Source organism: Thamnophis sirtalis, unplaced genomic scaffold, assembly GCF_051295495.1.
Source record: "Thamnophis sirtalis isolate CommonGarterSnake01/CBP01778 unplaced genomic scaffold, rThaSir2_p1.2 scaffold_2, whole genome shotgun sequence".
Classification (NCBI taxonomy): Eukaryota; Metazoa; Chordata; class Lepidosauria; order Squamata; family Natricidae; genus Thamnophis; species Thamnophis sirtalis.
In genome coordinates, this window is record NW_028261382.1 from 38,318,927 (window position 1) to 38,345,720 (window position 26,794).

At 50.6% G+C, this 26,794-nt stretch overlaps 1 protein-coding gene across 4 annotated transcripts in view; it reads left to right on the plus strand.

Annotated features, from left to right (window-relative positions):
• ABL1 (ABL proto-oncogene 1, non-receptor tyrosine kinase) overlaps positions 1-24,215 on the plus strand; it is a 67,417-nt gene extending 43,202 nt beyond the window's left edge. For 2 of the 4 annotated variants that reach the window (XM_087704939.1, XM_087704941.1), the window contains exons 2-11: positions 1,286-1,459; positions 2,093-2,388; positions 5,967-6,239; positions 14,369-14,453; positions 14,759-14,936; positions 18,192-18,376; positions 20,270-20,422; positions 20,780-20,869; positions 21,279-21,440; positions 21,951-24,215. In XM_087704939.1, the coding sequence (XP_087561065.1) occupies positions 1,286-1,459; positions 2,093-2,388; positions 5,967-6,239; positions 14,369-14,453; positions 14,759-14,936; positions 18,192-18,376; positions 20,270-20,422; positions 20,780-20,869; positions 21,279-21,440; positions 21,951-23,578 (3,224 nt within the window). In that variant the 3' untranslated portion in view covers positions 23,579-24,215. The remainder of the gene's footprint in view (positions 1-1,285; positions 1,460-2,092; positions 2,389-5,966; positions 6,240-14,368; positions 14,454-14,758; positions 14,937-18,191; positions 18,377-20,269; positions 20,423-20,779; positions 20,870-21,278; positions 21,441-21,950) is intronic. The other 2 variants (XM_087704940.1, XM_087704942.1) reach the window with 1 other exon arrangement.
• Positions 24,216-26,794: the final 2,579 nt, after the last annotated feature.

Below are 26,794 nucleotides of genomic sequence, written 5' to 3' on the forward strand. Positions count from 1 at the left end.
TTTACGAATTTTATCTTTAAAAAAAAACATTTTCCTCTCCTCTTTGGCTCCTTTTACAAGACCCAAAGTGGCTGATTGGGGATTAAAAAGTAGAGGTGGGGGTGGGGGGGGAACAGTCCACAGAGTGGAGGTGCACGGAGTCTGTCTGTTACCCTCCCCCCAAAGGTGGCTCCTATTCCCGATTGCAGGAATTGAGCATGTGTGGTCTAGGGCAGTGTTTTTCAACCTTGGCAACTTGAAGATGTCTGGACTTCAACTCCCAGAATTCCCCAGCCAGCATTCGCTGGCTGGGGAATTCTGGGAGTTGAAGTCCAGACATCTTCAAGTTGCCAAGGTTGAAAAACACTGGTCTAGGGAAACATGGACTAGCGGTGACATGATAGCAAGTCTTCCAGTATTTGAGGGGCACCAGAAGGAAGAGGGAGTCAAGCTGTTCTCCAAAGCACCAAAGAGGGCAGGACAAGAAGCAACAGATGGAAACTAATCCAGGAGAGAAGCAACTTGGAACTAAGGAGGAATTTCCTAACAGTGAGAACAATTAACCAGCGGAACAGATATTAATAATAAACATTTCAACTGGGATGAATGGAAAGATGAATTTAAAGTGAATTGAGAGAAGGAGAGAGAGAGATGAGAGAGAGAAAGGGGAGAGAGAAGCAATGAGAGGAGAGAAGGAAATAGGAGAGAAAGAGAAGGAGATAGGAGGAGAGAAAGGGGAGAGAAACAAAGAAAGAAGGAGAGAGGGAATGAGAGGAGAGATAAAGAGGAGAGAAAGAGAAGGAGAGAGAAACAATAAGAGAGAAGGGGAGAAAAAGAGAAAATGTGTGTGTGTGTGTGAGAGAGAGAGAACTGTTACAAAAGCTAAACATTCCCTTTTCCCCCCACTTAAGTGTTTATACAGATCTCTGCAATTCAGACTTTAAGTGCCGGGTTGAATTTAGGCTGCATGGAATCCTATTCTGTTGGTTCATGGGAATCCCATTCAGTCCCCTGGAAGTGAATTCAGGAGGATTCGCGTGAATGTACCCTATGGTTGTGGCATTGTGCAGGCCTCACAATAGACTGATTCACAGTGACAGCCGTTTCCCGTCCTTTGCTCCTCCTTCCGTTGCATTTTTCCGATAAAACATATTTCCCCTTTTTAAAACTGAGGATAGGCACAGCCGGCGGGGAAGAACAGAAGAGCAAGGGCTCAAATCCTCCAGCAAGAAAACGATCTCACTTCTCCTTCCTCTCTCTCTCTCTCTCTCTCTTTCTTCCTCCTCCAAACTTTCCTTCCCACCAGAAGCGCTGCAACGGCCTGTGGCCTCAGAATTCGAGCCGCAGAGCCTGAACGAAGCTGCCCGCTGGAATTCCAAAGAAAATCTCCTTTCTGCTCCGGGTGAAAATGATCCCAATCTTTTTGTGGCCTTGTACGACTTCGTCGCCAGCGGTGACAACACTCTCAGCATCACTAAAGGTAAGTCCTCAAAACGGAGAACCCGAACGGGGAGGGTGAGAAGAGGTTGGCATTTCAGGGGAAAGGAATTTAACCTTGGCAGGAGTTAATTTATCTGTTGTAGAGTTCGGATTTCCCCGCTTGGTTTTAGCTCCCTCAGAAATTTTAAGAGTTGTTCTGACCGAGGTTCCCAAGAGGTTTCCCGAGAGCCTGAAGCCAACTCCTGGTCCCGACAAAAAAACCCTTTTCTTAATTGATGTGAATTCTGCTCATTCACCTCCATCAAAGTCTTTGAAAGGAGGATTTACAGTCACAGACCTTATCTGTCTTGGAGAGCTGCCAGGCCGAGATCTGCAAAACGTGGCAAGGAGTCGAACTATTAAAAGGAACTAATTGCCTCCTGCAAACTCCACTCCCTTTTCACTCCCCTTTTATTCCCTCTGGGAGGGGCCGCCCACTGTGACCGTCCTGTGGCCGTTTGCCTGGAAGTTCAGAAAACCCCAAGGACTCCGCAGTTCAACCCTGAGCTGCGACTATTCCTTCCTTTGGCCGTTTCGCCGTGTTTCAATCGCTCCCTTGTGAACTCTCTGAGTCGCCTCCGACAATTCTCAGACTCGTGACTGTTTCTTTCTTTTCCTCCTTACCCCCCAATAGGGGAAAAGCTTCGTGTCCTGGGTTACAACCACAATGGGGAATGGTGCGAAGCCCAGACGAAGAACGGACAAGGCTGGGTGCCCAGCAACTACATCACCCCCGTCAACAGCTTGGAGAAGCATTCGTGGTACCATGGGCCGGTGTCACGCAACGCGGCGGAGTACCTGCTGAGCAGCGGGATCAACGGCAGCTTCTTGGTCCGGGAAAGCGAGAGCAGCCCTGGCCAGAGGTCCATTTCCTTGAGATACGAGGGGAGAGTCTACCACTACCGCATCAACACGGCCTCCGACGGGAAGGTGAGTTTTACTGAGGTTCTGCCAAACAGCCAGCACACATTAATCCGGGACATTGCGACCGTCGTAAATTTGAGTCCGTTGCCAAGTGTCTGAGTTTCGATCACGTGACCACAGGGAGGCTGCAGTGTGAAAATGGCCACAAATGGCTTTTCAGTGCCATTGTAACTTTGAACGGAGACGAACTTGTTCTGACCGAGGCTTCCCGAGAGCCTGAAGGAGACTCCTGAGCCCCACAAAACCCCCTTCTATTCATTGACTGTGAATTCTGCTCCTTCGCCTCCAGCAAAGTCTTTCCAGGGAGGATTTACGGTCACAGACCTTAGCTGGCTTGGAGAGCTGACAGGTCGATCTCTGCAAAACTTGGCCAGGAGTCTTTCGGAGAGAATCTGCTGGCAGCTCCACTGGTGGGCCACAACACTGCTGTTGTATGTCGAGGAGTACCTGGGGTGGCAGGGCTACACCTGCGTAAACATTGCTTGTGTAATTCTGCTACAAGGAGCACCTGATTCTTCCTTCTGCGCTGTTCCCACTAGAGGCCAGTCCATCCTCACTCAGTGGAAATGCCTGGAGAGGCTTTTGCTGAACAGATGAATGATTCTTCCCTCACCTCGGAGTTGTTTTAGTCAGAATTTTCAAGAAAAGAGATAACAGCCAAGGGATTTTCATTAGCACCGAATGTCCACCGGCTCCTTTGTCAGAAACTCTTATCAGCCGGAGGTTTTCTGTTTTTAATAAAATAACATCCAGGAAACGGTGCGGAATTAGATTCTCGTTGGACCCATTATCCACACCGCCGCCATATGAAACAATATTAAGTTGCTTGATAAAGTAGATATCGTATCTCGGGGCCCCGGCTGGCATTTGCCGGGAGAAATCAGGTAGAGCCAGGCGGCGTAGCTCTTCGCTTCCGAAGAATCTTTCCCCCCATCAGGCCGTTATTAATGTAATCGGACAAGTTAATAACTGCAGGCGTTGAAAATATAGCAGTTTTGGGAGGCCTGGGAATTGGGAGGGGAGCCACTCGCAGGAGCACCAGGAGGGCTCGGAAAACACAGGAGGAATTGCAAACGAGGTTAAATATGTCGTTTTTTTCCCAATCACTCATATCGGAAGAGCCACGTAGACAGTCCCTAACTTAACGACTTCAATTGGAATGGGAGTCTTCCATTGCTAAGGGATACAATTGTTAAGCGACTCATCATGTGACCACGCTTGATTTTACAACTGTTTTTGCTGTGGATGTAAAGCGGATCACATGGTCGTTAAGCGAATCCAGCTTTACCCATTGACTGCTTATTGGAAGGTCAGAAACGGTGATCACATGACTCAGGGAGTTTCGGCAACCTTCAAAATTGCTGATTGCCAAGCACCCGAATGTTGATCGTGTGACCATGAGGGACGCTGCGACGGCCATAAATGTGAGAACCAGTGCTGGGTCCCGTTAATGGTCCCTAAGTGAACAGTTGTAAGTCAACCATGGTTTCTCTGCAGATTGTAACTGCAGGCCTCCCAAGGTGACTTTCAAGGAAGCGTGGCTGATGAGGGCGGGCGTTAAATTGCCTCTTTCCCCCCCCCCCCTTTCTTTTGCTTCTGCTTCCCCGCCTCCCCCCCCTTTTTTCTTCTTTTTTTCTTTTTTGGTGCCTTATCTCTCTCTGGGTGATTTTTGTCACGACAGGGATCCTGCCACTAGACTCCTACAGATGAATAATTTGTCTTTGGCCGGCTGCATTTTCTGGCGACTGATCATCGTTTCGACTGCCTTGAATGAATCATATATAACAGAGCAGCGGTTCCCTCTGGTTGCTAAGAGGGGCCTGTATTTATATATAGCCGGGGAAGCTATCTATAGCTGCTGGAAGGGAGGGAGGGAGGGAGGGAGGAGGAGGAGAGGCAGAAAAAAGGTGGGAGAGAAGGAGGAAAGAGAGAAGGAAGGATGGAAGGAAGGAAGGAAAGGGAAGAGGCAGAAAGATGGGATGGAAGAGGAAGGGAGAGAAGGAGAGAGGGAAGGAAGGAAGGAAGGAAGGAAAGAGGCAGAAAGAAGATGGAAAAGGAAGAGAGGGAAGTTAAAAGTCAAGGACTGTCTTGGACTACAATCTAGAAGGGTTTATAGCAGTGTTTCTCAACCTTGGCCACTTGAAGATGTCCGGACTTCAACTCCCAGGATTCCCCAGCCAGCGAATGCTGGCTGGGGAATCCTGGGAGTTGAAGTCCGGATATCTTCAAGTTGCCAAGGTTGAGAAACACTGGTTTATAGGGTGAAGATGATGGAAGAAGGACGTTAAAATTCAGGGGGTATAGTATAATTTCGCTTTATCGGTATTTGAAAGAGTCCGCAGGGTTTTTTTGGGGAAAAAAAAAAAGCTATATCAAAAGCTACCCATCCCACATCTTGTTATCTTTTGTAAAAGCTGACATGAGCCACAGGGGAAAGAAGGCAGATTGTGGCTTTTTAAATCAAAGAGAGGTATTTCCTAAGAAAGGGGGGTGGGGGGGGGACATAATGTGTTTTGCAGGGAATAACATATCACATAAAAGGGGAAGGGTATGATTGACAGTGATTCTAGCTGGCATTGTTAGATTAAATTTTTGTAGACTTTTTTTTATCCAGCTTTTATTATTGTTTATGAGAGCGGTTAAGGCCTCAGACTAAGAAACCGGGAGGCTGTGAGTCCTGGTTCTGCTTCGGGTACAAAACCAGCTGGGTGACCTTGAACCAGCCACTTTCCCGCAGCCCCAGGAAGGAGACAATGGCGAACCAATTCTGAAAAACCTGCCAAGAGGCTGAGAATTGGACACAATTGAACGGGGGGAAATATATATATATATATATATATATGAATCACTCAAGGTGGTGAAACTTTCTCAACACTCTTGTCCTCCTGATGTCTGACTCTGAAGGCAGCTGATAACTGTGAGACGGCCCTGGCCCCCCCTCTGCCTCTGACACAGAGCCCTCATCGGAGCTTTCCCCAGACTCCAGGACTGGCCCATCTTCCTCCCCAACCTCCTCCCTGTCCGAAGCTCTGCTGCCAGCTCTGCTGACCGGCCACAACACAACCCGCTTGGGCACAAAGCCCCAGTTCTGGTGGGACCTAATGAAGTCCCGCCGCGTGGAGCCCCTTTGGAAATGGGAAGGGTGCTCCTATTCAGACCACATGTTTATAGACCAGGAAGTCCTCGACTTACAACCGTTCCTCCAGTGACCATTCGACCGTGGCAGTGTCCCCGTGGCCACGTGGTCAAGATTCACATGCTCGGCAACTGCCTCCTATTTATGACGGTCGCAGTGTTCCTGGGATCGCGTCATCCCCTTTTGCGACCTTCTGGCCAGCCCGGGGGGGAGCCAGATCCACTTAACAACTGTGTGACTAACAACCGCAGCGATTCATTTAACCGTGGTGAGGCAGGTCATAAAGTGGTACAAAAAAACCCCTCCCTCAACTATCTCGGTTAGCGACAGAAATGTCTGGCTGAGTGGGGGCCGTAGGTCGAGGACTGCCTGCAATCACCGCCCCGGTCGTGTAGAAGAGGACCCGCCAAAGACGGCCGGGCTCACCTCTCCCTCTGCTTCCCTGCAGCTTTACGTCTCCTCGGAGAGCCGCTTCAACACGTTAGCTGAGCTGGTCCACCATCACTCGACAGTGGCCGACGGGCTGATCATCACGCTCCACTACCCGGCCCCCAAGAGGAACAAGCCCACCATTTACGGCGTCTCCCCCAACTACGACAAGTGGGAGATCGAGCGGACCGACATCACCATGAAGCACAAACTCGGGGGAGGACAATATGGGGAGGTGTACGAAGGCGTCTGGAAGAAGTACAGCCTCACCGTGGCCGTCAAGACCCTCAAGGTAAGCCTTGACGAGTCTCCATTTCAAACCTCCCATCCGGTTTCCCCCCCCCCCCCCCAAAAAGGCCTTAGGACCAGGTTTTTAGGAGCCTCAATTTTGGGAAGACATAGATAGATAGATAGATAGATAGATAGATAGATAGATAGATAGATAGATAGATAGATAGATAGATAGATAGATAGATAGATAGATAGATAGATAGATAGATAGATAGATAGATGATAGATAGATAGATAGATAGATTACATAGATAGATTAGATAGATTAGATAGATAAATAATAAATAATAAATAAATAAAAGTAAGTAAATACATAAATACACACACACACACACACACACACTCACTCAATCTCAATCTTACATGGAAAAAGGCCCGAATACAACAAGACCAGCATACCCACACGCGTGAAAATCTACGAACACACACACACACAGACACACACACACAAACAGGGACATGGTGGCTCAGATGCTGAGCTTGTTGATCAGAAAGGTCAGCAGTTTGAATCCCTTTGTGCTGCGTAAGAGAGTGAGCTCCTGTGACTTGTCACAGCTTCTGCAGTTCGAAAGCAGGTAACATACGCAAGTAGGAAAATAGGGACCACCTTTGGTGGGAAGGTAACAGCGCTGCGTGCGCCTTCGGCATTGAGTCATGCCATCCACATGACCACGGAGACGTCTTCAGACAGCGCTGGCTCTTGGGCTTTGAAACGGAGATGAGCACCATCGCCCCCTAGAGTCGGGAACGACTGGCACACAGGTGCGAGGGGAACCTTTTTAAAACCTCTACCTTTTTAAAATTCACTAAAGTTCCTTTTTGTGGTTTTTTTTAAAAGATGGGGAAATACTGCCATCTAGTGTTAATAATCGGGAGTTTTCGCTAATGGGAGAAGAAAGACCAACTCAGCACTGGAGATTGTTGTTCCTAAGGGACACACAAAGGGCCACACAATCACTTTTTGTGACCTTCTGTCAAGCCCAGTCAGTGGGGAAGCCAGATTCACTTAACAACTGTGTTACTAACTTAACAATGGGAGGGATTCACTTAAGCAAGAAAGATGGTAGAATCAGGCAACGCTCCCTTAGAATGGAGAAGAAAATAGGAAAGGAAAGGATAGGATAGATTGGAATGGAGTGGAATAGAATAGAATAGAATAGAACAGAATTCTTTATGGGCCAAGTGGGATTGGACACAGAAGGAATTTGTCTTTGGTTCAGATGCTCTCAGTAGACATAAGAAGACAAGATACATTTGTCAAGAATTATCAGGTACTAACACTTAATGATGGTCATAGGGTACAAATAAGGAATCAAATCATACTAGGAAACAACGTCGTAAGGATACAAGCAACAAGTCATAAGTGGGAGGAGGAGATGGGGGATAGGAACGACCAGAAGACTAATAGTAATGCAGACTTGGTAAATAGATTGACAGAGTTGAGAGAATTATTTGTTTAGCAGAGTGATGGCATTCGGGAAATACTCTCCTTGTGTCTAGTTGTCTTGGTGTGCAGGGCCCTATGGCGTCCTTTTGAGGGTAGGAGTTGAAACAATTGATGTCCAGGATGCGAGGGGTCTGTAGATATTTTCCCAGCCCTCTTTCTGACTCGTGCAGGTCCCCAATGGAAGGCAGGTTGGTAGCCAATGTTTCTTCTGCAGTTCTGATTCTCCTCTGAAGTCCGTGTCTGCCTTGTTGGATTGCAGAGCCCAACCAGACAGTTATGGAGGTGCAGATGACAGACTCAATCCTTCCTCTGCAGAACTGGATCAGCAGCTCCTTGGGCAGTTGTCTTGCCTAGCAACATAAATTTTGGGCTCATTTGTGGTCGTAAGCCAAGGACCGCCTGTGTGATGGTTGGTTTAATGGCATGAAACACAGCCAATCTCTTTATTACTCCTAACTGCCTCCAAATTCTGACCTGATGAAGAGAGGCAAACCTTGCATTCATCACAGCTTCTTAATCTCCCTTCCCTGAAGCTCTAGGAAACCATCGATTTTCCCCACCAAAAAGGGAACGGCTGGGGAGAGAGCAGAAATGACTTAAGAAACCCCTTTATTTCAATATCTGCCTTTCCTGCACAAAATATCCAAAGACCCAAGTGATTATTCTGGACGATGCCCAATCGCAGGGATGAAAACAGGGATCCTGCCGACTTCCCAAGTTTGCCGAATTGTCACCCCAAGTCCTTGGAGCAGAAGATTAAAAAAAACAAGGAGTTAAATAATGTTAGAGCAGTTTCTTGTTTTTCGAGGGATTGAGGATGACAGTCCTGCTTTCCCTCCGGCTCCCAGTTATCTAACACTTAGATTACTCATCTTTTCACATTTTCCCTCTCAGTTGTCACTTTTGAATGACGGATTGATTATAATCAAGTCATTTTAGACTCCTGGAGAATTTCTCCTAGAGAATCTTATTATCCCGAGCTTGTTCTTTGAAGGCTCAATTGCAGCCACAAAGCCCTTGCAACTGAGTCCTTCCACCTTTTTGCTGGTTGTCTTCTCCTGTTTCCTTCCATCTCTCCCAGCATCAGAACTTACTTGGGACCTAGAATAACAGATTTGGAAGGGACCTTGGAGGTCTTCCAGACCAGGAGTCCCCAACCTTTCGGACCTCAGGGACCACGAAATTCAGAATTTTAAATCCCGTGGACCACCAATATGATCTGCCTAATGACTGTCTGGGTGGGTGTGGCTAGGTGGTCATGTGACTGGGTGGGCCAATTCAATGTCACGTTGAGGGGCGCCTCGCCAGCCTCTACTTGCCCCTCCCCTCCCAGCCCCTCCTCTCCTGCCCTCCCGGGCTCCTTAGGGCCCCATCAGGAAGCAGTTGCTGGAGCTAAGCAGCCCCCAGGAGAAAGAGTTGGCAAAACAGCTCGGTTCAAATTGGATCTGGCCGAGGAGGAGGCTCAGCAGAAGCACCTCACTGAGGACTAGGAGCATGGGCTTTCCAAGCAGAGGGAAGACCTGCGGGAGTGCAAGGCCAGGTGCCTGGAGGCTCAGAGGGCTGAGATGCTCAGCCAGTTCCGGGCCATGATGCCGTCCCACTGGAACGAGGCCCTCCGGCTCTTCACCACCAGCGGCTCTTCCCTCCGGCCTTCGCCCAAAGACCCCCACCAGGAGGCCAAAGCAGACCCCAAGTCAGAATTTCTGCCCCCCCCTCCGACCCCCACAAAAAGACCCCTAAGGGGGAGACTCTCTGCAGCAACACAGCCGTTCATTGCACGTATCCGTCCCAGGGGCCGTAGTTGGAGGACCCCGGAGTTAGTGCAATATAAAAAAGGCAAATCATTTTTCTACGGACCACCAAAATTTTCTCGTGGACCCCCAGTTGGTGACTGCTGGTCTAAAGTGTCTGGCTGGGGAATTCTGGGAGTTGAAGGTCCTCCAGGCTTCGAGTGGGCCAAGGTGGGAGAGCCCTGGTCTAAAGTGTCCTGGACCGTCTCCTCATGGCCTGCCTCCCCCAGCAAAGGCTGCCTCTCCCAGCTGCAAGGAATAGCGGGGAAGGAAGCCGCCTCTTCTGCACTTCTGACTGGACTCCAGGTGGTGATTAATTGTTTCTCAGCCCCAGACTATTTATTATCCTGCTTTCGAAGTCGCCGGGAGCCACCAAGAGGCTGCTTTGACAAAGTAGTTTCCGCAGAGAGATAAATGAGGCCCAGCGCTGCCCCCATTCAATACTTCTCCCCACGTTTAGCTTGGGCGAAGCCCTTAAATAAGACTTCAATTAGCACGAGATGTTTGCACAGACACACACACACACACACACCAACACAGAAGAAGGAGGGGGGATATGTTGGAAGACACATCCTCCTCCTCCTCTCTTTCTTTTCCTTTCCTTTCCCATTTTCCTTCCTTTATTCTTCCTCCTTATTCCCTTTCTCATTTCCCCTCTTTCTTTTATTTTTTCCTCTTTCACATTGCCCATCCTTCCTTCTTCCTTCCTTCTTCCTTCTCTTTCTCTTCTTTTCTCCTTTCTAATTTCCCTTCCTTACTTTTTTACTTTTGACATGTCTCCTCCCCTCCCAAGCAAATTCTGAGTCCCATTTCATGGTGGAAATGTGGCCGTCACCAGGAATGTCCCTCATGGAGAGTTAGACATGTTCATTGCAGGAGGAGGAGGAGGAGAAGAATTAACAAAGATTCTACAGTGGTTCCAGGATCATATTATGAATTGCTGAGTCACTTGACCCAAAGGAGGGTGGGTGGATACTGCAGTTAAATTTTGCATGCAACGTTCTCAGACTCGTTGGTAAACTAATAAGGGTGCTGTTTAGCCCGGAATAAATAGCCTATGACTCTGATTGTCCTATATTTTTGAATCAATAGCCCTTTAAAGGCTCCTTGAGCTGCCTTCCCTCAATATTCCTCTTTTCCCATTGTACGGTTTATCAATGCAGTTCCTTGTCTCCTGGAGTAGATGGAAACGGGCAGAAAAAGTGCAAGACAGTACAGAAATGCTTGGGGTCTGGGTGGTAATGGTGGATTTTATTGTCACAGATTATTCGCCCTCCCTTCCCCCCAATTAATTTTCAATTTCACAGATTTTATTTCATAGATCTGTGTTTATTTTGTCAGGAAGTTTCATTTTACTAGGGTGGCTCAGTGGCTAAGACGCTGAGCTTGTCGATCAGAAAGGTCGGCAGATCAGCGGTTCGAATCCCATGCGCTACATAAGAGCGTGAGCTCCCGTGACTTGTCCCAGCTTCTGCCAACCTAGCAGTTCGAAAGCACGTAAAAAAATGCAAGTAGAAAAATAGGGACCCCCTTTGGTGGGAAGGGAGCAGCGTTCCGTGCGTCTTCGGCATTGAGTCATGCCGGCCACATGACCACAGAGACGTTCTCGGACAGTGCTGGCTCTTCGGCTTTGAAACGGAGATGAGCACCACTGCCCCCTAGAGTTGGGAAGGACTGGCACGTAGGTGTGAGGGGAACCTTTACCATTTTCCTGGACCGTTTTGTATTTTAACCCTACTTCAGATTGGGTGTGGGGTAGCGACCTCACACAGATGAATCTCGCGCCTCTCCCAAAACATGGACTCCTGCATCCAGTTTTGGTCACCACAATATAAAAAAGATGTTGAGACTCTGGAAGGAGTGCAGAGAAGAGCAGCCAAGAGGATGAGGGGGCTGGAGGCTGGGCTGTATGAAGAACATTTGCAGGAATTGGGTGTGTCCAGTCCAGGGAAAAGAAGGACCAGGGGTGACGTAATAGCAGCATTGTGATATTTGAGGGGCTGCCACAAAGAAGAAGGGGGCGGGGCATCCCGTTCTTCAGAGTACCTGAAGGCAGGGCAAGATCTTCAAAGACGGAAGAGCTTCAAAGAGAGAAGCAACCTAGAACTGAGGAGGAACGTCCTGAAGGTGAGAACAATCCATCAGGAGAACAGAAGTTGAGGTTGCTCCATCACTGGAGGTTTTTTAAGAAGAGCCTGGGCAGCCATTGGTGTAAAATGGAATTGGGTTTCTGAGCTGAGCAGGGGGCTGGACTAGAAGACCTCCAAGGTCCCTTCCAACTCTGTCCTTCTTCTGTCTCTACCCTCCAGCCGTGCTACTGGAGGAGCTGAGGTGTGTTGGAGCTCAGCCCGTCTTTGAGAAGGCTATACATGCACCTGAGGGTACAGGGCGAGAAGCAATGGGTGGAAACTAACCAAGGAGAGAAGCAGCCTAGAACTAAGGAGGAATGTCCTGACAGTGGGAACAATTCATCAGTGGAAAAACTTTCCTCCAGAGGTTGTGGACGTTTTTAAGAAGACATTGGATAAACATTTATCTGAAGTGGTCTAGGGTTTCCGGCCTAGGCAGGGGGTTGGACTAGAAGACCTCCAAGGTCCCTTCCAATTCTATTCTATTCTACCCTGCTTCTCTTGTGAGTAAAGATCTCTTGGATAGTGAGCAGAAAAGCAGCGACTTTCCCGTCCTGCTACTTCCTTCTCCTGCAACGCCACGAGAGAAGAGCTGTGGAAGTAGAAGTGCCGTTCTCAATTATCACACTATCTGAGGGTGAATTTAATCACTGTCGTGGAGGTACCTGGCCTCCCGTGCATACATAAAGACCGAGGGCTCCGCTTGGTCTCCTCTTCAGAAGCTGGGGGGCTTCTAGCAGATTCAAAAGCATCCATCTGTTATTCTTTGTACTGAACATCTGTCAGCCGTATGTATACATGTGTACTGCATGTATACACCAACATGCTTGGTCACCACAGGGGATCCCACATTCTGAGAGGCGAGCAAACAATTGGGGTGGCTTTTACTACTGCTAGCTCAGAAACCAAGCCAAGCTCTCTAGGAGCACGGATGATGTTACCTAGTTTGGTAATGAAAGGTTTACAAGAAAACCACAAAGCTCAGAGGGCACCAAGGACCCCACAGTCTTCCTCCTCCTCCTCCTCCCCTTCTTCTTTCTCCTCCTCCTCCTCCTCCTCCTCCTCCTCCTCCTTGCTAATGAAAGATTTGCAAGAAAATCATCAACCTCAGAGTCCATCAAGAATTGTAGTCACAAGTCAAGGACTACCTACATACAACGATAATGGCTTAAAGTTCATGCAGAGAAGAGAAGAGAATAGGAAGGGAACTTCTAGTCCAGCCCCCTGCTCAAGCAGGCAAAGCTATACCATCTCAGACAAGTGACTGTCCAGTCTCTTCTTGAAAACCTTGGATGAAGCACCCACGATGTCTGGTGGCAAGCTGTTCCACTTGTTAATTGTTCGCACTGTTAGGAATTTCCTCCTCAATCCCAGGTTGTTTCTCTCCTTGATGAGTTTCCATCTGTTGTTTCTTGTCCTGCCTTCCGGTGCTTTGGGAAATAAGTTGACCCCCCTCTTCTTTGGGGCAGCCCCTCAAATACTGGGAGGCTGCTGTCGTGTCTCCTTTTCTGGCTAAACCCAAAACCTGCCGCCATTCTTCCTATGTTTGAGCCTCCAGGCCTCTGATCATCTCAGTTGCTCTTCTCTGCCCTGGTTCCAAAGGCTCAAACTTTTTCTTTTGGTGCTATGGTGACTACAGTTCTCCAACAATACTGGAATGGCACCTTTAAAATCAACAACAACTGGGTAACAACCTTAAAATTAAATAGAAAATAAATCATCAGGAGACCCGTGGAGCATCTGCGCTCCGAGAAGGAAGGAAGCCCACTCTTCCCCAACAGAGTTCAGTTTTCAATCCTGCCCAAGTAAATAAGCAGAAAAGGAGAAGGTGGGGGGCAGGGAAAATTGGTGGTATTTGTAGGTTTCTTTAGAAATTGCATGGATTTCACTGGGATTCCTTGCTTGGCTCCGTCTCTGCGTTTCCCGCGTGTGGCCTTTGAGCCGACCCAAGAAAAAAGAAACTTGATAATGAAATGTTGGGGAGGGGGGGAGGAAAGAAGAAGAAGGGGGAAAAACGGGTTTCCACTGATGTGGATTGAGTGGATATTGGGGAAGGGCTTATTTATGTATTTATTTCCACTCCACCACGTGTTCTTTCATGTTTCCCATGCCATCCTTGAGGGGAAAAGAAATAAAATCAAAGGAAAAAGCTTCCATCTTATGATTGGCCTTTTTCCCCTCATCCTTGATGGTCCCAGGGTCACAAATTAGGATCGGAGACCAGCGAAGGGGAGAAGTGAACTGAGTAGAGCAATTTCAAAAAGGGAGAAATTTCAAGTTTGCTTTGGTTGCTGTAAAGAAGATCTCATTTCATTATTCCTTTCCCTATTTATCCCTCCCTTCTTTCTTCATCCCTCCCCTTGTTCCAAAGGTGCTTTTTCAAGAAGCCAACTGGACTTTCTGGAAACAAAAATCGAGTGGCCTCTTGAAAAAGCACCTTTGGGACAACCCTGACCTGGATGACTGAGAATCTCCATAGCCATTTCCCTTCCTTCCCCTTCCCTCTCTTTTCTCTTCCTTTCCCCTTCTTCCTCCTCCTCTCACTCCCCCTTCCCCTCCCCATCCATCCATCCAAGAAAGGAAGGAAGGCAGAGAGGGAGGGAAGGAAAGGAGAAGAAGGAAAGGGAGGAAGGAGAGAGGGGAGGCAGGTATGGAAGGAAGGAAGTTGGTTCTAATGATAGTGCTGGAAATCGCTTTCTTACACCCAGCAACCAGCTTTGGGATCTGATCCCTTCTCCCCCCCCCCCCCCTCTTCTTGTCACAGGAAGACACGATGGAGGTAGAAGAATTCTTGAAGGAGGCCTCCGTCATGAAAGAAGTCAAGCACCCAAATTTGGTGCAATTACTGGGTAAGTGGCAGGAAGGGCCATGGAGAGACGGAACCCCCTGCCTGGTGCCGGGGTGCGAAAGAGACACGGAGCTGCTCACCACACCTGGAGATGCCTCCTTTCTCTCTCAGGGCCTGGCAATTAATTCCTGAAAAGGGGAGAGGGGGGAAAGGGACCCCAGAAGAGGGTCTTTAATTAATTCTCCTGAGGAGGCTTTCGTCCACGGAAGGCCAAAGCTTCGGCGTCTACCCGGGGAGCCTCCTTCTGGGGCCTCCTTGGGAAGTTTTGAGCTTCTGCCTTGGCTGACTCTCCACCTTGCTCGGCAGGGGTCTGCACGAGGGAGCCCCCCTTCTACATCATCACGGAGTTCATGACCTACGGGAATCTGCTGGATTTCTTGAGGGATTGCAACCGGCAAGAGGTGAACGCGGTGGTCCTCCTCTACATGGCCACCCAGATTTCCTCCGCCATGGAGTATCTGGAGAGGAAGAATTTCATCCACAGGTAGGTAGGACAGAGAATGCCAGCTCCCTTCCCAGGCTGACCCACCAGCCAACTTCCTTCCTTCCTTCCTTCCTTCCTTCCTTCCTTCCTTCCTTCCTTCCTTCCTTCCTTCCTTCCTTCCTTCCTTCCTTCCTTCCTTCCTTCCTTTCTTCCTTCCCATAGCATACTATCTGATCCCGCCCTCCCTTCCTTCATCTCCTCTCCCTCTCCCTGGGAGGGTGGGAACAGATCTCCCCTCCAACAGCAGATTGTGCTAGGGGCCACGGCAGAAAAGGCCCTTCTCCTCAGCCCTGGCAGCCAAACTTCAGCAGGCCCCTTCCTCTGGACCAAGCGCGAACTGCTCAACCCATTCGTGTGTGTGTGTGTGTGTGTGTGTGTGTGTGTGTAGACATAAATGGAAATACCCCAATTGAGGGGTGCCCTCTCCTTTTTGACCCAAAACGAGCCCAATATTTGCGTGCACACACACCGTGCAGCCTCCTGGCATATCTCCAGAGCCCCTCCTATAGCAATAGCAATAGCAGTTAGACTTATATACCGCTTCATAGGGCTTTCAGCCCTCTCTAAGCGGTTTACAGAGTCAGCATATTGCCCCCACAGTCTGGGTCCTCATTTCACCCACCTCGGAGGGATGGAAGGCTGAGTCAACCTTGAGCCGGTGAGATTAGAACCGCCGAACTGCAGATAGCAGTCAGCTGAAGTGGCCTGCAGTACTGCACCCTAACCACTGCGCCACCTTGGCTCTTACGCCCCCTTGCTCTCCTTCCGGAGGCAACCGTCTGAGCTGCTCGGCCGAGAGGCTTCGCGAAGGCCGGCCTGGCGTCTCGTAAGGGGTTCGTAGCCCTGAAAAAATCTCCCCTAACTCATTTGTCCCCCCCGCCCCCCCTCCCGCCTCTTGCCCAGCGGAGCCCTTTGTGCTTCCGTAATGAAGGCTGGTGATGAAACCATCTTCCTCATTCTTCCCGGCTCTTTTGTGCGGCCAAAGGGCAGAAGGACGGCCTACAGGAACGGCCCCCAAATTGCCCGTAATGGCAGCTTCTCCTTATGAAGTTCTTCCTTTCCCCTCTCTCTCTCTCCCTCCCCCTCTCTTATTCTTCTTCCCTGGGTGCCTCTACTTCCCCCAAAGCCCCTTTGTCCATCCTTCACTCACCTTGTCATCCGCTCGGCTTTCACGGTTCCTTATTGTGCGCGCTTTATCTCTCTCTCTCTCTCTCTCTCTTTGTCTGGATTAACCATCTCTGCCGGCAGCCCGTCTGGAGGATTTTGACCTTTCAGTGAGCTGCAATTACAGCCCAGGCTCTGCCTTCTTTGTCTGGGGGAAATGCTCCCTGATCGGCCTAATAGCAGCAGAGCCTGGCGGGAGGCTCCGTCCACTCTCCCATCAGTGGGGGGGAAGGGGAGGCGGTAAAAGGCTGCTTCTTATGTGGTTCTCCCTCCTGTGAGATAAATGTGGGACTCGGTTCCACAGGAGGGAGGTGGACTTTGAGCCAGGACATTTGTGAGTCTGATGTTCTGAGGAACCCCACAGCTCTGGAGCCCACGGAATGCAGAGAGCTGAGCGGGACCTTGGAGGTCTTCTAGTCCAGTGTTTTTCAACCTTGGCAACTTGAAGATGTCTGGACTTCAACTCCCAGAATTCCCCAGCCAGCGAATGCTGGCTGGGGAATTCTGGGAGTTGAAGTCCAGACATCTTCAAGTTGCCAAGGTTGAAAAACACTGGCACTAGTCCAACCCTTTACACCACTCAAAACAACAAATGACAGGGTTGGAAGGGACCTTTGGAGGTTCTAGTCTAAACCTTTGCTCAAGCAGGAGAAGGGACCTCACGCCTCTCAGAAGACCAGAGACCATGGAAGGGACCTTGGGGGTCTTCTAGTCCGAGGCCTTCCTCAAGCAGGAGACCCTGCCCCATTTCAGACAAATGGTGGTCCAGTCTCTCCTTGGAAGATCTCCGTTGATGGAGCACCCACCACTTCTGGTGGCAAGCCATTCCACTGATCTGTTCTTCCATCAGGGAATTCCTCCTTAGTTCTAGGTCGCTTCTCTCCTCGATTCGTTTCCACCCGTTGCTTCTGCTCCTGCAAAGGGGGACAAAGAAGAGGCAGTCAGGCTCTTCTCCAAGGCTCCCGAGGGCAGGACGAGAAGCAATGGGTGGAAGCAACCTAGAACTAAGGAGAATTCCCTGACAGTGAGGACAATTAACCAGTGGAACTACTTGCCTCCAGAAGTTGTGAATGCTCCAACAGTGGAAGTTTTTAAGAAGAGGTTGGATATCCATTTGTCTGAAGTGGAGTAGGGTTTCCTGCCTAGGCAGGGGGTTGGACTAGAGGACCTCCAAGGTCCCTTCCAACTCTCTTATTCTATATATTTTCAGAGGCAGCCTTCTGAATCCATGCTGTCCTTTGACAACCTGGACCAGGAAGATCTGGAGATTCTAGGAGGTTTTTGGAGGGGGAGAGTGGCATTTTCTGTGTACTTTGTCCGTCTTGGGAGCTGTGGTGCTTTTCAAGCCTTTGTGGAGCACCTCAAGCGACAGAGAGCAGCCTCTTTCCCCTGGATGGTGCTCCTTCTGAAGGACCAGAAGCTGCGCTTGAACAAGGCAGGACGGATTGAAGTGCCCTCTGGGACCTATCACTCACACTGAATGACAGAACGGCAACAAGCTGGAGCTTAAGGCAAAGAGGACGTCTCTGATGGGGCTTGTTCCAGAGTGAGAAAAAGCAGAAGCGCTGAATCGGTGTCCTGGTGATGCTCTCCCTCCCTCTCTCTCATATCTTAGGGGTTTTTAGCCATTTGTCAGGAATCTATCCGTATCTGTCTGTCTTTCAACTCATCCTCCTCTTCTTCTGCTTCTCCTCCTCCTCCTCATCTTCTTTGTCTTCCTCTTTCTCCTCGTCTTCCTCTTCCTCTTCTCTTCCTCTGCTTCTGCTTCTTCTCCTCCTCCTCATCTTATTTGTCTTCCTCTTTCGCCTTGTCTTCCTCTCCTCTTCTCCTCCTCCTCCTCCTCCTCCTTTTCCACCTTCTCTTCCTCCTCCTATCAACCATATCTATTTTTCTTCCTGTTCAGCGTAGCACCTCTTTAAACCGCAAATCGTATCTCCCTGTGTTCTCTTCCTCTCTATATCTTTCTGCGCTTGAATCTGCCTCCTCTCGGCACGTTCTTCACCTTACTTCGGCTTTCCCCCTTGAAGCTTTTTTTTAAGCCGTTTCCCTCGCCGTCTTCTTAACAGCCATCTCCTCCTCCTCCCCCTGCAGGGACCTGGCTGCCCGAAACTGCCTGGTGGGAGAGAACCACCTGGTGAAGGTAGCCGATTTTGGCTTAAGCAGATTGATGACTGGGGACACTTACACGGCTCATGCTGGGGCCAAGTTCCCCATCAAGTGGACTGCGCCCGAAAGCCTCGCTTATAACAAATTCTCCATCAAATCGGACGTCTGGGGTAAGAATACAGAGCGGGAGAGTCGGAAGGGGCCTTGAAGGTCTTCCAGTCCTTCCTTAAGCAGGAGATCCTATATCCGGGTTGGCAACCTCTGGAGCCGCATGTGGCTCTTTCGTCCCTCTGCTGCGGCTCCCTGTCGCCGGTCGGCATCACAGTTGGTAGGGCTTTTGGTTAGGACAGGTAGAGGGGAAAGGAGGCCGCGCTAGGAGGAGACTCTATGGTGGGGGAACCGGACTCCCGGCCAGCTCCAGAATCGAACGGTGGGCTTCCGGTTAGGACTTTGGTGTCTCCTTTAAGGTTGCCGACCTCTGCCCTCTACCGCCCTGGTCAAATGGTTGTCCGACCTCTTCGTGAAAAGCTCCAGTGATGGAGCACCAGGACTTCTGGCGATGAAAGCCCTCCTGAAATTGCTGGGTGAAGGATGCGCAGGCATTTTTAGGCTGAAGTTTTTTTCAGGCGTTTCCTAAACTTGTTCAGTTAAGATTGTTGCTCCTGGTGGTATTCAGCGGTTTCTTCCTTTTGACCCCTTGAGAAATACAATTCCGAGACAAATTTGGGGAGGAGGAGGAGGAGGAGAAAATCTCCCCAAAGCGGGGATTGGGGGGGGGGTCAGAGTGGTTGAGGCTGAAGGTAGGAAATCCAGCCAAGGGACTGGATCGGTTATTAAACCAGCAAATGGGTGGATGGGAGAATGAATCTCTGTAACAAAAGATATTCTATTCAATATTTGTAGCTCAGGGTTGAACCGTGGGGTCCCTGGTGCTCTCTGAACTTGGTGGCTTTCTTGCAGACGTTTCATGACCCAACTAGGTAGCATCATCAGGGCTAGAAGGGAGTGGGGTTATGGAGGAGGAGGAGGAGGAGGAGGAGGAGGAGGAGGAGGAGGAGGAGGAGGAGGAGGAGGAGGAGGAAGGGGAGAAGGGAGGGGAAGAAGAAAAGGAGGGAGAGAACTGTGGGGTCCCTGGTACTCTCTGAACTTGGTGGCTTTCTTGCAGACGTTTCATGACCCAACTAGGTAGCATCATCAGGGCTAGAAGGGGGGTTGGACTAGAAGACCTCCAAGGTCCCTTCCAACTCTGTTATTCTATTCTAATTTTATATCAAGCAACTTTCTTCTAGCAGGAATAGGTGCTTTTTCATCTCAGGTGTCCTTCTCCTTTCCGACTCAGCACCGTATTTCTTCCCCATCCTTCGCTGCCCGAGGAGACTCCTAATAAAGAAAGATCTCAAAAACAGCCTCCTAGAAACGGCCGGTCATTTTTCACCTCAAAATGCAAGTGGAAGATTTCTGTTTTCAAGCCCAGCAGCTGCTTTCTCTTCGGTTACTCTCGCTGGGCCAAAGCAGAGAGAGATACGGGGCAGGTTTTGATAGTTCTTTATCAAATATGCCTCCGTGCCTTCGGGGATCCGAGGGGTCCTTCCCCCCCCCCCAACCGCTCTGTTTTAGCGAAATCCTCTTCAGAAGCCTCCTTCCCCGGCTTCTGCAGAAAATACTCTGTGTAGAAAAATGTTGGCTTGAGTCAACCTTTTTATTAATTTATTTAAATATATATTTTAATTCAGACATCCATTAAACAGTATGTCGCCTGGAAAACTATTTGTATCCCCTACCCCCCTCTGACTTGGGTTGTGAGCCGCCTTGAGTCCCCTCGGGGAAAAGGGTGGCATAGAAATATAATAAATTCAATTCAATTCAATTCAAAACTGTCATTATCCTCCTCATTCCCCCCCCCCCCCAAATCCCCACTCCTTTCCAGCTCTGATGATGCTGCCTAGTTGGGTCACGGGACGTCTGCAAGAAAAGCGCCGCTTGGGAATGTGGTCTGCCCGCAGACTGAGATGGTGGTGGGCCAAATCGCCACCTCTGCTGATTCTCCCTTTCCTCCCGCGCAGCTTTCGGGGTCTTGCTCTGGGAAATCGCCACCTACGGCATGTCCCCCTACCCTGGGATCGACCTCTCGCAGGTCTACGAACTTTTGGAGAAGGACTATCGCATGGAGCGTCCCGAGGGCTGCCCGGAAAAAGTCTACGAGCTCATGCGAGAGTGTGAGTTTGCGCACAGCCACGGCCTGGCCTTCATTTCCTTTCGGGGTGGGGAAGCCACAAGGCAAATCTGGGCATGGCCGGAGGGTGGTGGTGGGGAATTAAGATTTGTTTTCCTGAGCCTCCACTTAAGGGAAGAGGCAGGGGGATGCCGATATTGCATTTTATTTTATTCACTGAGTTTATCCCTACGGAACAGAGGAGGTTGGGTTTCCTCTTCGCCTCCTGCCTTTTCAGAGCTCCAGGTTAGCGGAGCAGGGAAACCCCCGGATTCCCTCTTATCCTGGATTGAAAAGATCTAGTTCTGGAGCCTGATCCCTTTGGGCTTTTCACCCCTTGCTCCCTCGGTCCCCCTTTTAGGCTGGCAGTGGAGCGCATCGGAGAGGCCGTCCTTTGCCGAAATCCACCAAGCGTTTGAGACGATGTTTCAAGAATCCAGCATTTCAGACGGTGGGTGCCTCCTGATAATTCATTCATTCTTTCTTTCTTTCTTTCTTTCTTTCTTTCTTTCTTTCTTTCTTTCTTTCTTTCTTTCTTTCTTTCTTTCTTTCTTTCTCTCTCTCTCTCTCTCTCCCTCCCTCCCTCTCTCCATTCCTTCCTCCCTTCCTCCTTTATAAGTAAATTCCTACCTTCCTTCCTTCATTCCAGATTCCTTCCACCCACCCACCCATCCTTTTCCTAGTCTAGTCTGTTCTGTTCTATGATGTTCTAAAAGCATTAAGAAAAAAAAATTGTGAAATAGTTGATGCTATTCTTATGGTCCGTGACCAAAACCGAAGTTAGTTTTAAGAGAGTTTGAATTTCATATATGATTTCCTGGTCTTTAATCTGGTTTCCCCTTTTGCCTCTTCCTTTCCAGAGGTGGAAAAGGAACTGGGGAAGAAAACGGTGAAATGTACGGTAAACCCATTTTTGCAAGCACCAGAGCTGCCCACGAAAACCAGGTCGTCTCGAAAAATGGCGGAATGGAAGGAGGTTGAGAGCTTAGAGGGGGGGCCTGCCAAAGTCCCGGCAGAAACGGGTAAGTTTAATTCTTCTTTACCATAAACTGGGTACTGCCGTAAGGGAGGGCAACCCGTGAACGGCCATGATGGCTGGGGAATTCTGGGAGTTGAAGTCCACACATGTTAAATGAGACATACTGGTTTGAGAGTGTTGTCTTAGGTGCAAGCGATCAGATCCACAGCTGTGGGGTTCAAGTCAGGGGTGGAAATGCTACCGGTTCGGACCCGTTAGCCTGAAGCGGTAGTAAAAAATGCTCCCGGTTCGGGTGAACCAGTAGCTCCGATGATCAGCGGTGCAACAATCAGTTGTGCCGCCTGAAATCACACAAAAACTACTACCGGTTTTGCCAAACCGAGCCGAACCTCATTTTCTCAAAATATTAGTTTTGTCACAATCTGACGTAGATAATTTCCCATGGAACTTAGAGGGGGTCGGTTCTGGATCTTTTGTGACTGTGCCCCACTTGATCCCCCCTCCCTGTCTGTTTCGCATCTTGTGCCAAAATCTCTCTGTTTTTATTTTGCAGACTCTACAGAGCCCGAGCCGGCTGTGTCCCCTGTACTGCCGCGGAAGGAACGGACGGCAGCCGATGGGAGTTTAAACGAAGACGACCGTTTGATCCCCAAAGACAAAAAGACCAACCTTTTTAGCGCTCTGATCAAGAAGAAAAAGAAAACGGCGCCCACCCCTCCGAAGCGGAGTAGTTCCTTCCGGGAAGCGGAGGTGCACCTGGAGCATAGAGGAGGAGGAGGAGGAGGAGGAGGAGGGGAGGACGAGACCAAAGAGAGCAACAACGGCGGTTTGCTCACACACCCTGCTGATCTAGAGGACCGTTCCCGGTTCCCCAACCCCAGCAATGAGGCTGCCGGCGTTGCCAATGGGACTGGGAGCTCCAGTCTTTTGACGCCAAATGTTTGGAAGAAATCGTGGTCCTCGGCCAATAATCGCCCGGGTCCCAACGAAGAGGATGGCAGCTCGATCTCCAGCAAGCGCTTCCTGCGTTCCTGCTCTGCCTCTTCCGTTCCCCATGGGGCCAGGGACGTCGAGTGGAAGTCGGTCACCCTCCCTCGGAACCCGCAGTCCGTGGGGCACCAGTTTGACTCCTCCACCTTTGGGGGCCACAAGAGCGAAAAGCCCGCCCTGCCTCGGAAGCGAGCCAGTGAGGTAAAAGCTGACCTGGCCAGCAGGGGGATGGTCACCTCGGGTCCTCGGCTGCTGAAGAAGAACGAGGAGACACTGGAAGAGAGTTCCAAAGAGGCCGAGTGTACCCCGGGCTCCAGCCCGCCCAGCCTTACCCCTAAGCTCACCCGGAGGCAGCCTTTGCTTCCTTCTGCTTCTGGAGGTCCATTGGCGGAGCAGACCACGGTAGGCAAAGCTCCCCTGGGCATCTTTGCTGGCAAAGCCCTGGCCGAGGAGTCCCGTCTACGAAAGATGAAGCCAGAGAAGGAAAAAGGGAAGCTGTCGAAGCTCAAACTTGCCCCACCTCCTCCGGTCTTGAACTTGGGTAAAAATGGCAAGGGGGGTCCTGGGCCAAGCCACGAAGGGCCAGAAGGGTCCCTGGCCAAGAGCAAGCTGACAGTCGTGGCTGCGGAGCCCATCAGCGCTGAGACCCCCAAGTCCGGGTTGTCCACCGAGGGAAGCAAAAAGCCACTGATGTCCTCCGTACCAAAGTCTCCCTCCGCCAAACTGCTCTTTGGTTCCCCTTCTCCGTCGCCCCCCACCGTCTCGTCTGCTCTGGCTGCAGACCAACCTCTCTCCACGGCCTTCATCCCCCTCATTTCCACCCGCGTGTCCCTGAGGAAGACCCGCCAACCTCCCGAGAAGATAGCGAGCGGCACCGTCACAAAGGGGACGGTCCTGGAGAGCTCCGATGCCCTGCGGACCGCCATCAACAAGAACTCAGAGCAGATGGTCAGCCACAGCGCCGTCCTGGAAGCGGGCAAGAACCTGTACACCTTCTGCGCCAGCTACGTGGACTCGATCCAGCAGATGCGGAATAAGTTTGCGTTCCGAGAGGCCATCAACAAACTGGAGAACAGCCTCCGGGAGCTTCAGATCTGCCCTGCCACGGTTGGCGGAGGTCCGACCGCCACCCCGGATTTTAGCAAATTGCTCGGCTCGGTCAAAGAAATCAGCGATATCGTCCAGAGGTAGCAGAAGTGGGGAGATCATCAGTGGCCCACATTAGATGGTGCCGATCCAAGACATTGTTGATTTCTGGGACAAAACAATGGGACCTCACACCTCAGAGAGACAACACACAAACTTAGCCACGTGGACTGTATCTCAGTTGTCCTCTGGGGTTGTCCAAGACCGTCAACTTTGAGCCTTCCGTTGCTTGAATGGCTCTCACCCTCAGGATATGCTCATCCATTGCTCCTCACAACCACCTTGTCAAACAAGAACCCCCCCTCCCCGTACACCTGCCCACCCTCCCCGTATCCATCTTTCTCACCTGCAATTTCCCTCGGGTTTCCTTCTTAACTCGGGGACCCCCAAATCCTGTGAAGCTTAATTGGTCTTAATGTCACATCCTTTGGGACGCTCTAACAAATGCTTTGCTTGCTCTCGGTGTGAGCTTTGCGTTGAAATGGGGGGGGGGCTGCGGGACACCCCTTGTCTCGGCCAAATGGACGGCAGTTGCTTCCCTTGGCCCTCTTGGCACCTGGTCCGGTGCGGAAGAGCAGGCTCACGTGTGAAGGTTCAATTAAGCTACTCTATTGCCAAAAGCCCACGCACAGGAATCATCTCGGCTAGGCGCCTGCTAGGCGTTCGATAAGGGTCAACGGAACCCAAGTGCATGGGATTCTAGGCTTCTGTCTCTTTTCACGCCACCCCCCTTGGGTTCTGCCACTCCTTCTCCACACAGGGCTGCGTTCACACAGCCCATTTTCTCTCTCTAAGAGCCGAGGTGGCGCAGTGGTTAGGGTGCAGCACTGCAGGCCACTTCAGCTGACTGTTATCTGCAGTTCAGCGGTTTCTAATCTCACGGCTCAAGGGTTGACTCAGCCTTCCATCCTTCCGAGGTGGGTGAAATGAGGACCCAGATTGTTGGGGGCGATATGCCGACTCTGTAAACCGCTTAGAGAGGGCTGAAAGCCCTATGAAGCGGTATATAAGTCTAACTGCTACTGCTGTTGCTATCTTAACCTTTCTGCCTCCCTCCTGTCCAGTGCAGACTTCGGTCTGAAACTAGGCTGGGCTCTTATGAGGCGCAATCGAAGCAACTGCCCTCTCCGTCGGACACCACCCATCCACCCCCACTCCCCAGATAAAGGAATGACTACATAAACCATTTCATCCCGTCCCTCACTCCCCGTTCATTCAAGAGGGAGACCTCGGTTGCCTTGGGAAGGAGGCAATTACGGCTCCCACCCAAGGCCAAGCCTGCTCCAATTTGGGTCGTTGGGGATTGCACATCTCTTTTTCTTCCTTCTCTTCTTTTTCTTTCGGAAGGGAGGTGGCCCCGTGTCACTCTGCCTGAGTCCGCGCAGAGCCCGGAGGTCACCCGCTGCTTCTCCGCATGATTCACTCCATTGGCCCAAGAGGGAATCGATCCTTCTGCACTCCCTACCTAAACTCCCCGCCTGGCGAAAGCCTAGAAATGTGGGAGCAGGGAAACCTTGGGGGGGAGGGGGTTGAGGGTTGGAGGGGGGAGCGTTGTCCTTCGAAACAAATTTGGGATGTTCGGTTCGCTGCCCCCCTCCTTACGCTAAGCGCCCCCACCTGAAAACCTTTTTTTCTTTTTTAATTCTTCTTTCCCTCCGCCTGCGTGGAGGCCCTCTTGGCTGGCAGACTCAGTTTAGCGGGCTGCCCTTGTGCGTCGTGGCCAGCCTCAACGGGGCGTGGGGGGGGGGACGACACACACCGAAACTGTGATTTTTAAGCTTTGGAAGAGATGGAGATGAAGGGGGAGCTGCCCCCCCCCCAAAAAAAAAATCCGGAGAAGGTCGGCTATTTCCAGAGGGGAGCCAGACTTTTGTGAATAACCTCTTGCTGTAATATAGACGTCCGTTCCTATCTCAGTATTAATGCCTTTCGTAAGCCTCCCAGTGTGCAAAGTAGCTGCCACCTTTTAATTCTTTGATTCCTATAGTACTCAACGGGAGGGGGGTTTATTGTCCTCCCCCCCCCCAAACCTTCTTCATTCTCTAGCTTACGTTGGTCCAATCCAGGACCTTTTGAAAGATATTTTCCCCCCCTCCTCCTCCTCTTCCTCCTCTGCTACCACCACTTTTCCTGTGATCTTTCGAAGGATTCCAGACGGTTTATTTCTTAGTCTTTGTTTTTGTTTTTTGTTTTTTTTAAATAAATTGACGTTGGAGAAAAAGAATGGAGGAGGCCTCTGTTGTGGCAAGCTGACTCTCTCGCCTTCGGACTGGGCCACGGATGGGCAGCCGGGCGTTGGCCAAGGGCGAAGCCAAGGGACGAGGATTTAAGAAACGCCCGCGTGAGGCAGACCCTGACCTGCTGAATCCCCCCTTTGCCCTGGATCCGAATGCACCCTCCCTCTCGAAATCAATATCTCCCGCTCACTCGTTGCCCCCCAGGAGCCAGGGGAAACCCAAAGGGCTGAAACATTTCCCCTCTCCAGGTCCCCCAAGAGGGATTCTCTTATTAAGACAAGCGCCAATCTTAGACGTTACGCTTTCAATACTGGCCCCTTGATTAAGAAATCAATGGCTTTCGGGCATCCTCTGCGTTCCTCCTGGCTCAAAGCGAGGACTCTGGTTCCATTTTCTCTCTCCCCCCCCCCCCCCCGCATCCCCTCCCAAGCCCCAAGGAGCCTTAATTAAACCAGGGCTCCATGAATCCTGCCAAAATCTTTGTTTATTGCGCTGCTCTGGCCACGGGGAAGAGACGTCAGCTGGAGATTTCAAGCTGGCCAATTAGCCCCTTCCTTTTCTAACCGAGTCCAGTTTGCAAACATCTGTTGATCGTAGCTTGATAGGAAATTGACAGGGCGGATATTTATGAAGGCTCTGAACACTTAGGTGGAGTGGGGGAGTGGGGGAAAGCTGGGGGGGGGAGGGAGGCCCAGGAAAGTCGATAAAGTTCCCTGCAGCTTTGCCATCCCGGCTGACGTGGGGGCAGAGGTAATGCTTTTGAAAAAGAGGGGGAAACTGAGGCTGCTCGTAAGGATGTTTCTGCCTTTCCAAGACTGGCCCTTCCTCACGGACAGCCTGGCCCTCCATCGCTCTGCTGCTGCTGCTGCTGCTTTATGGCTTGGGGCTTCCGCTGGTCCATTCACACACCTGGCGAGAAGGAAAGGCTTCTCGTGGGGTTTGTGTTCTCGGGGCAGGAAGCCAACATCAGGCCTGCAACTTGACACAAATCGGCCGATGCGTTTGCATGACACGCTAACCGTGG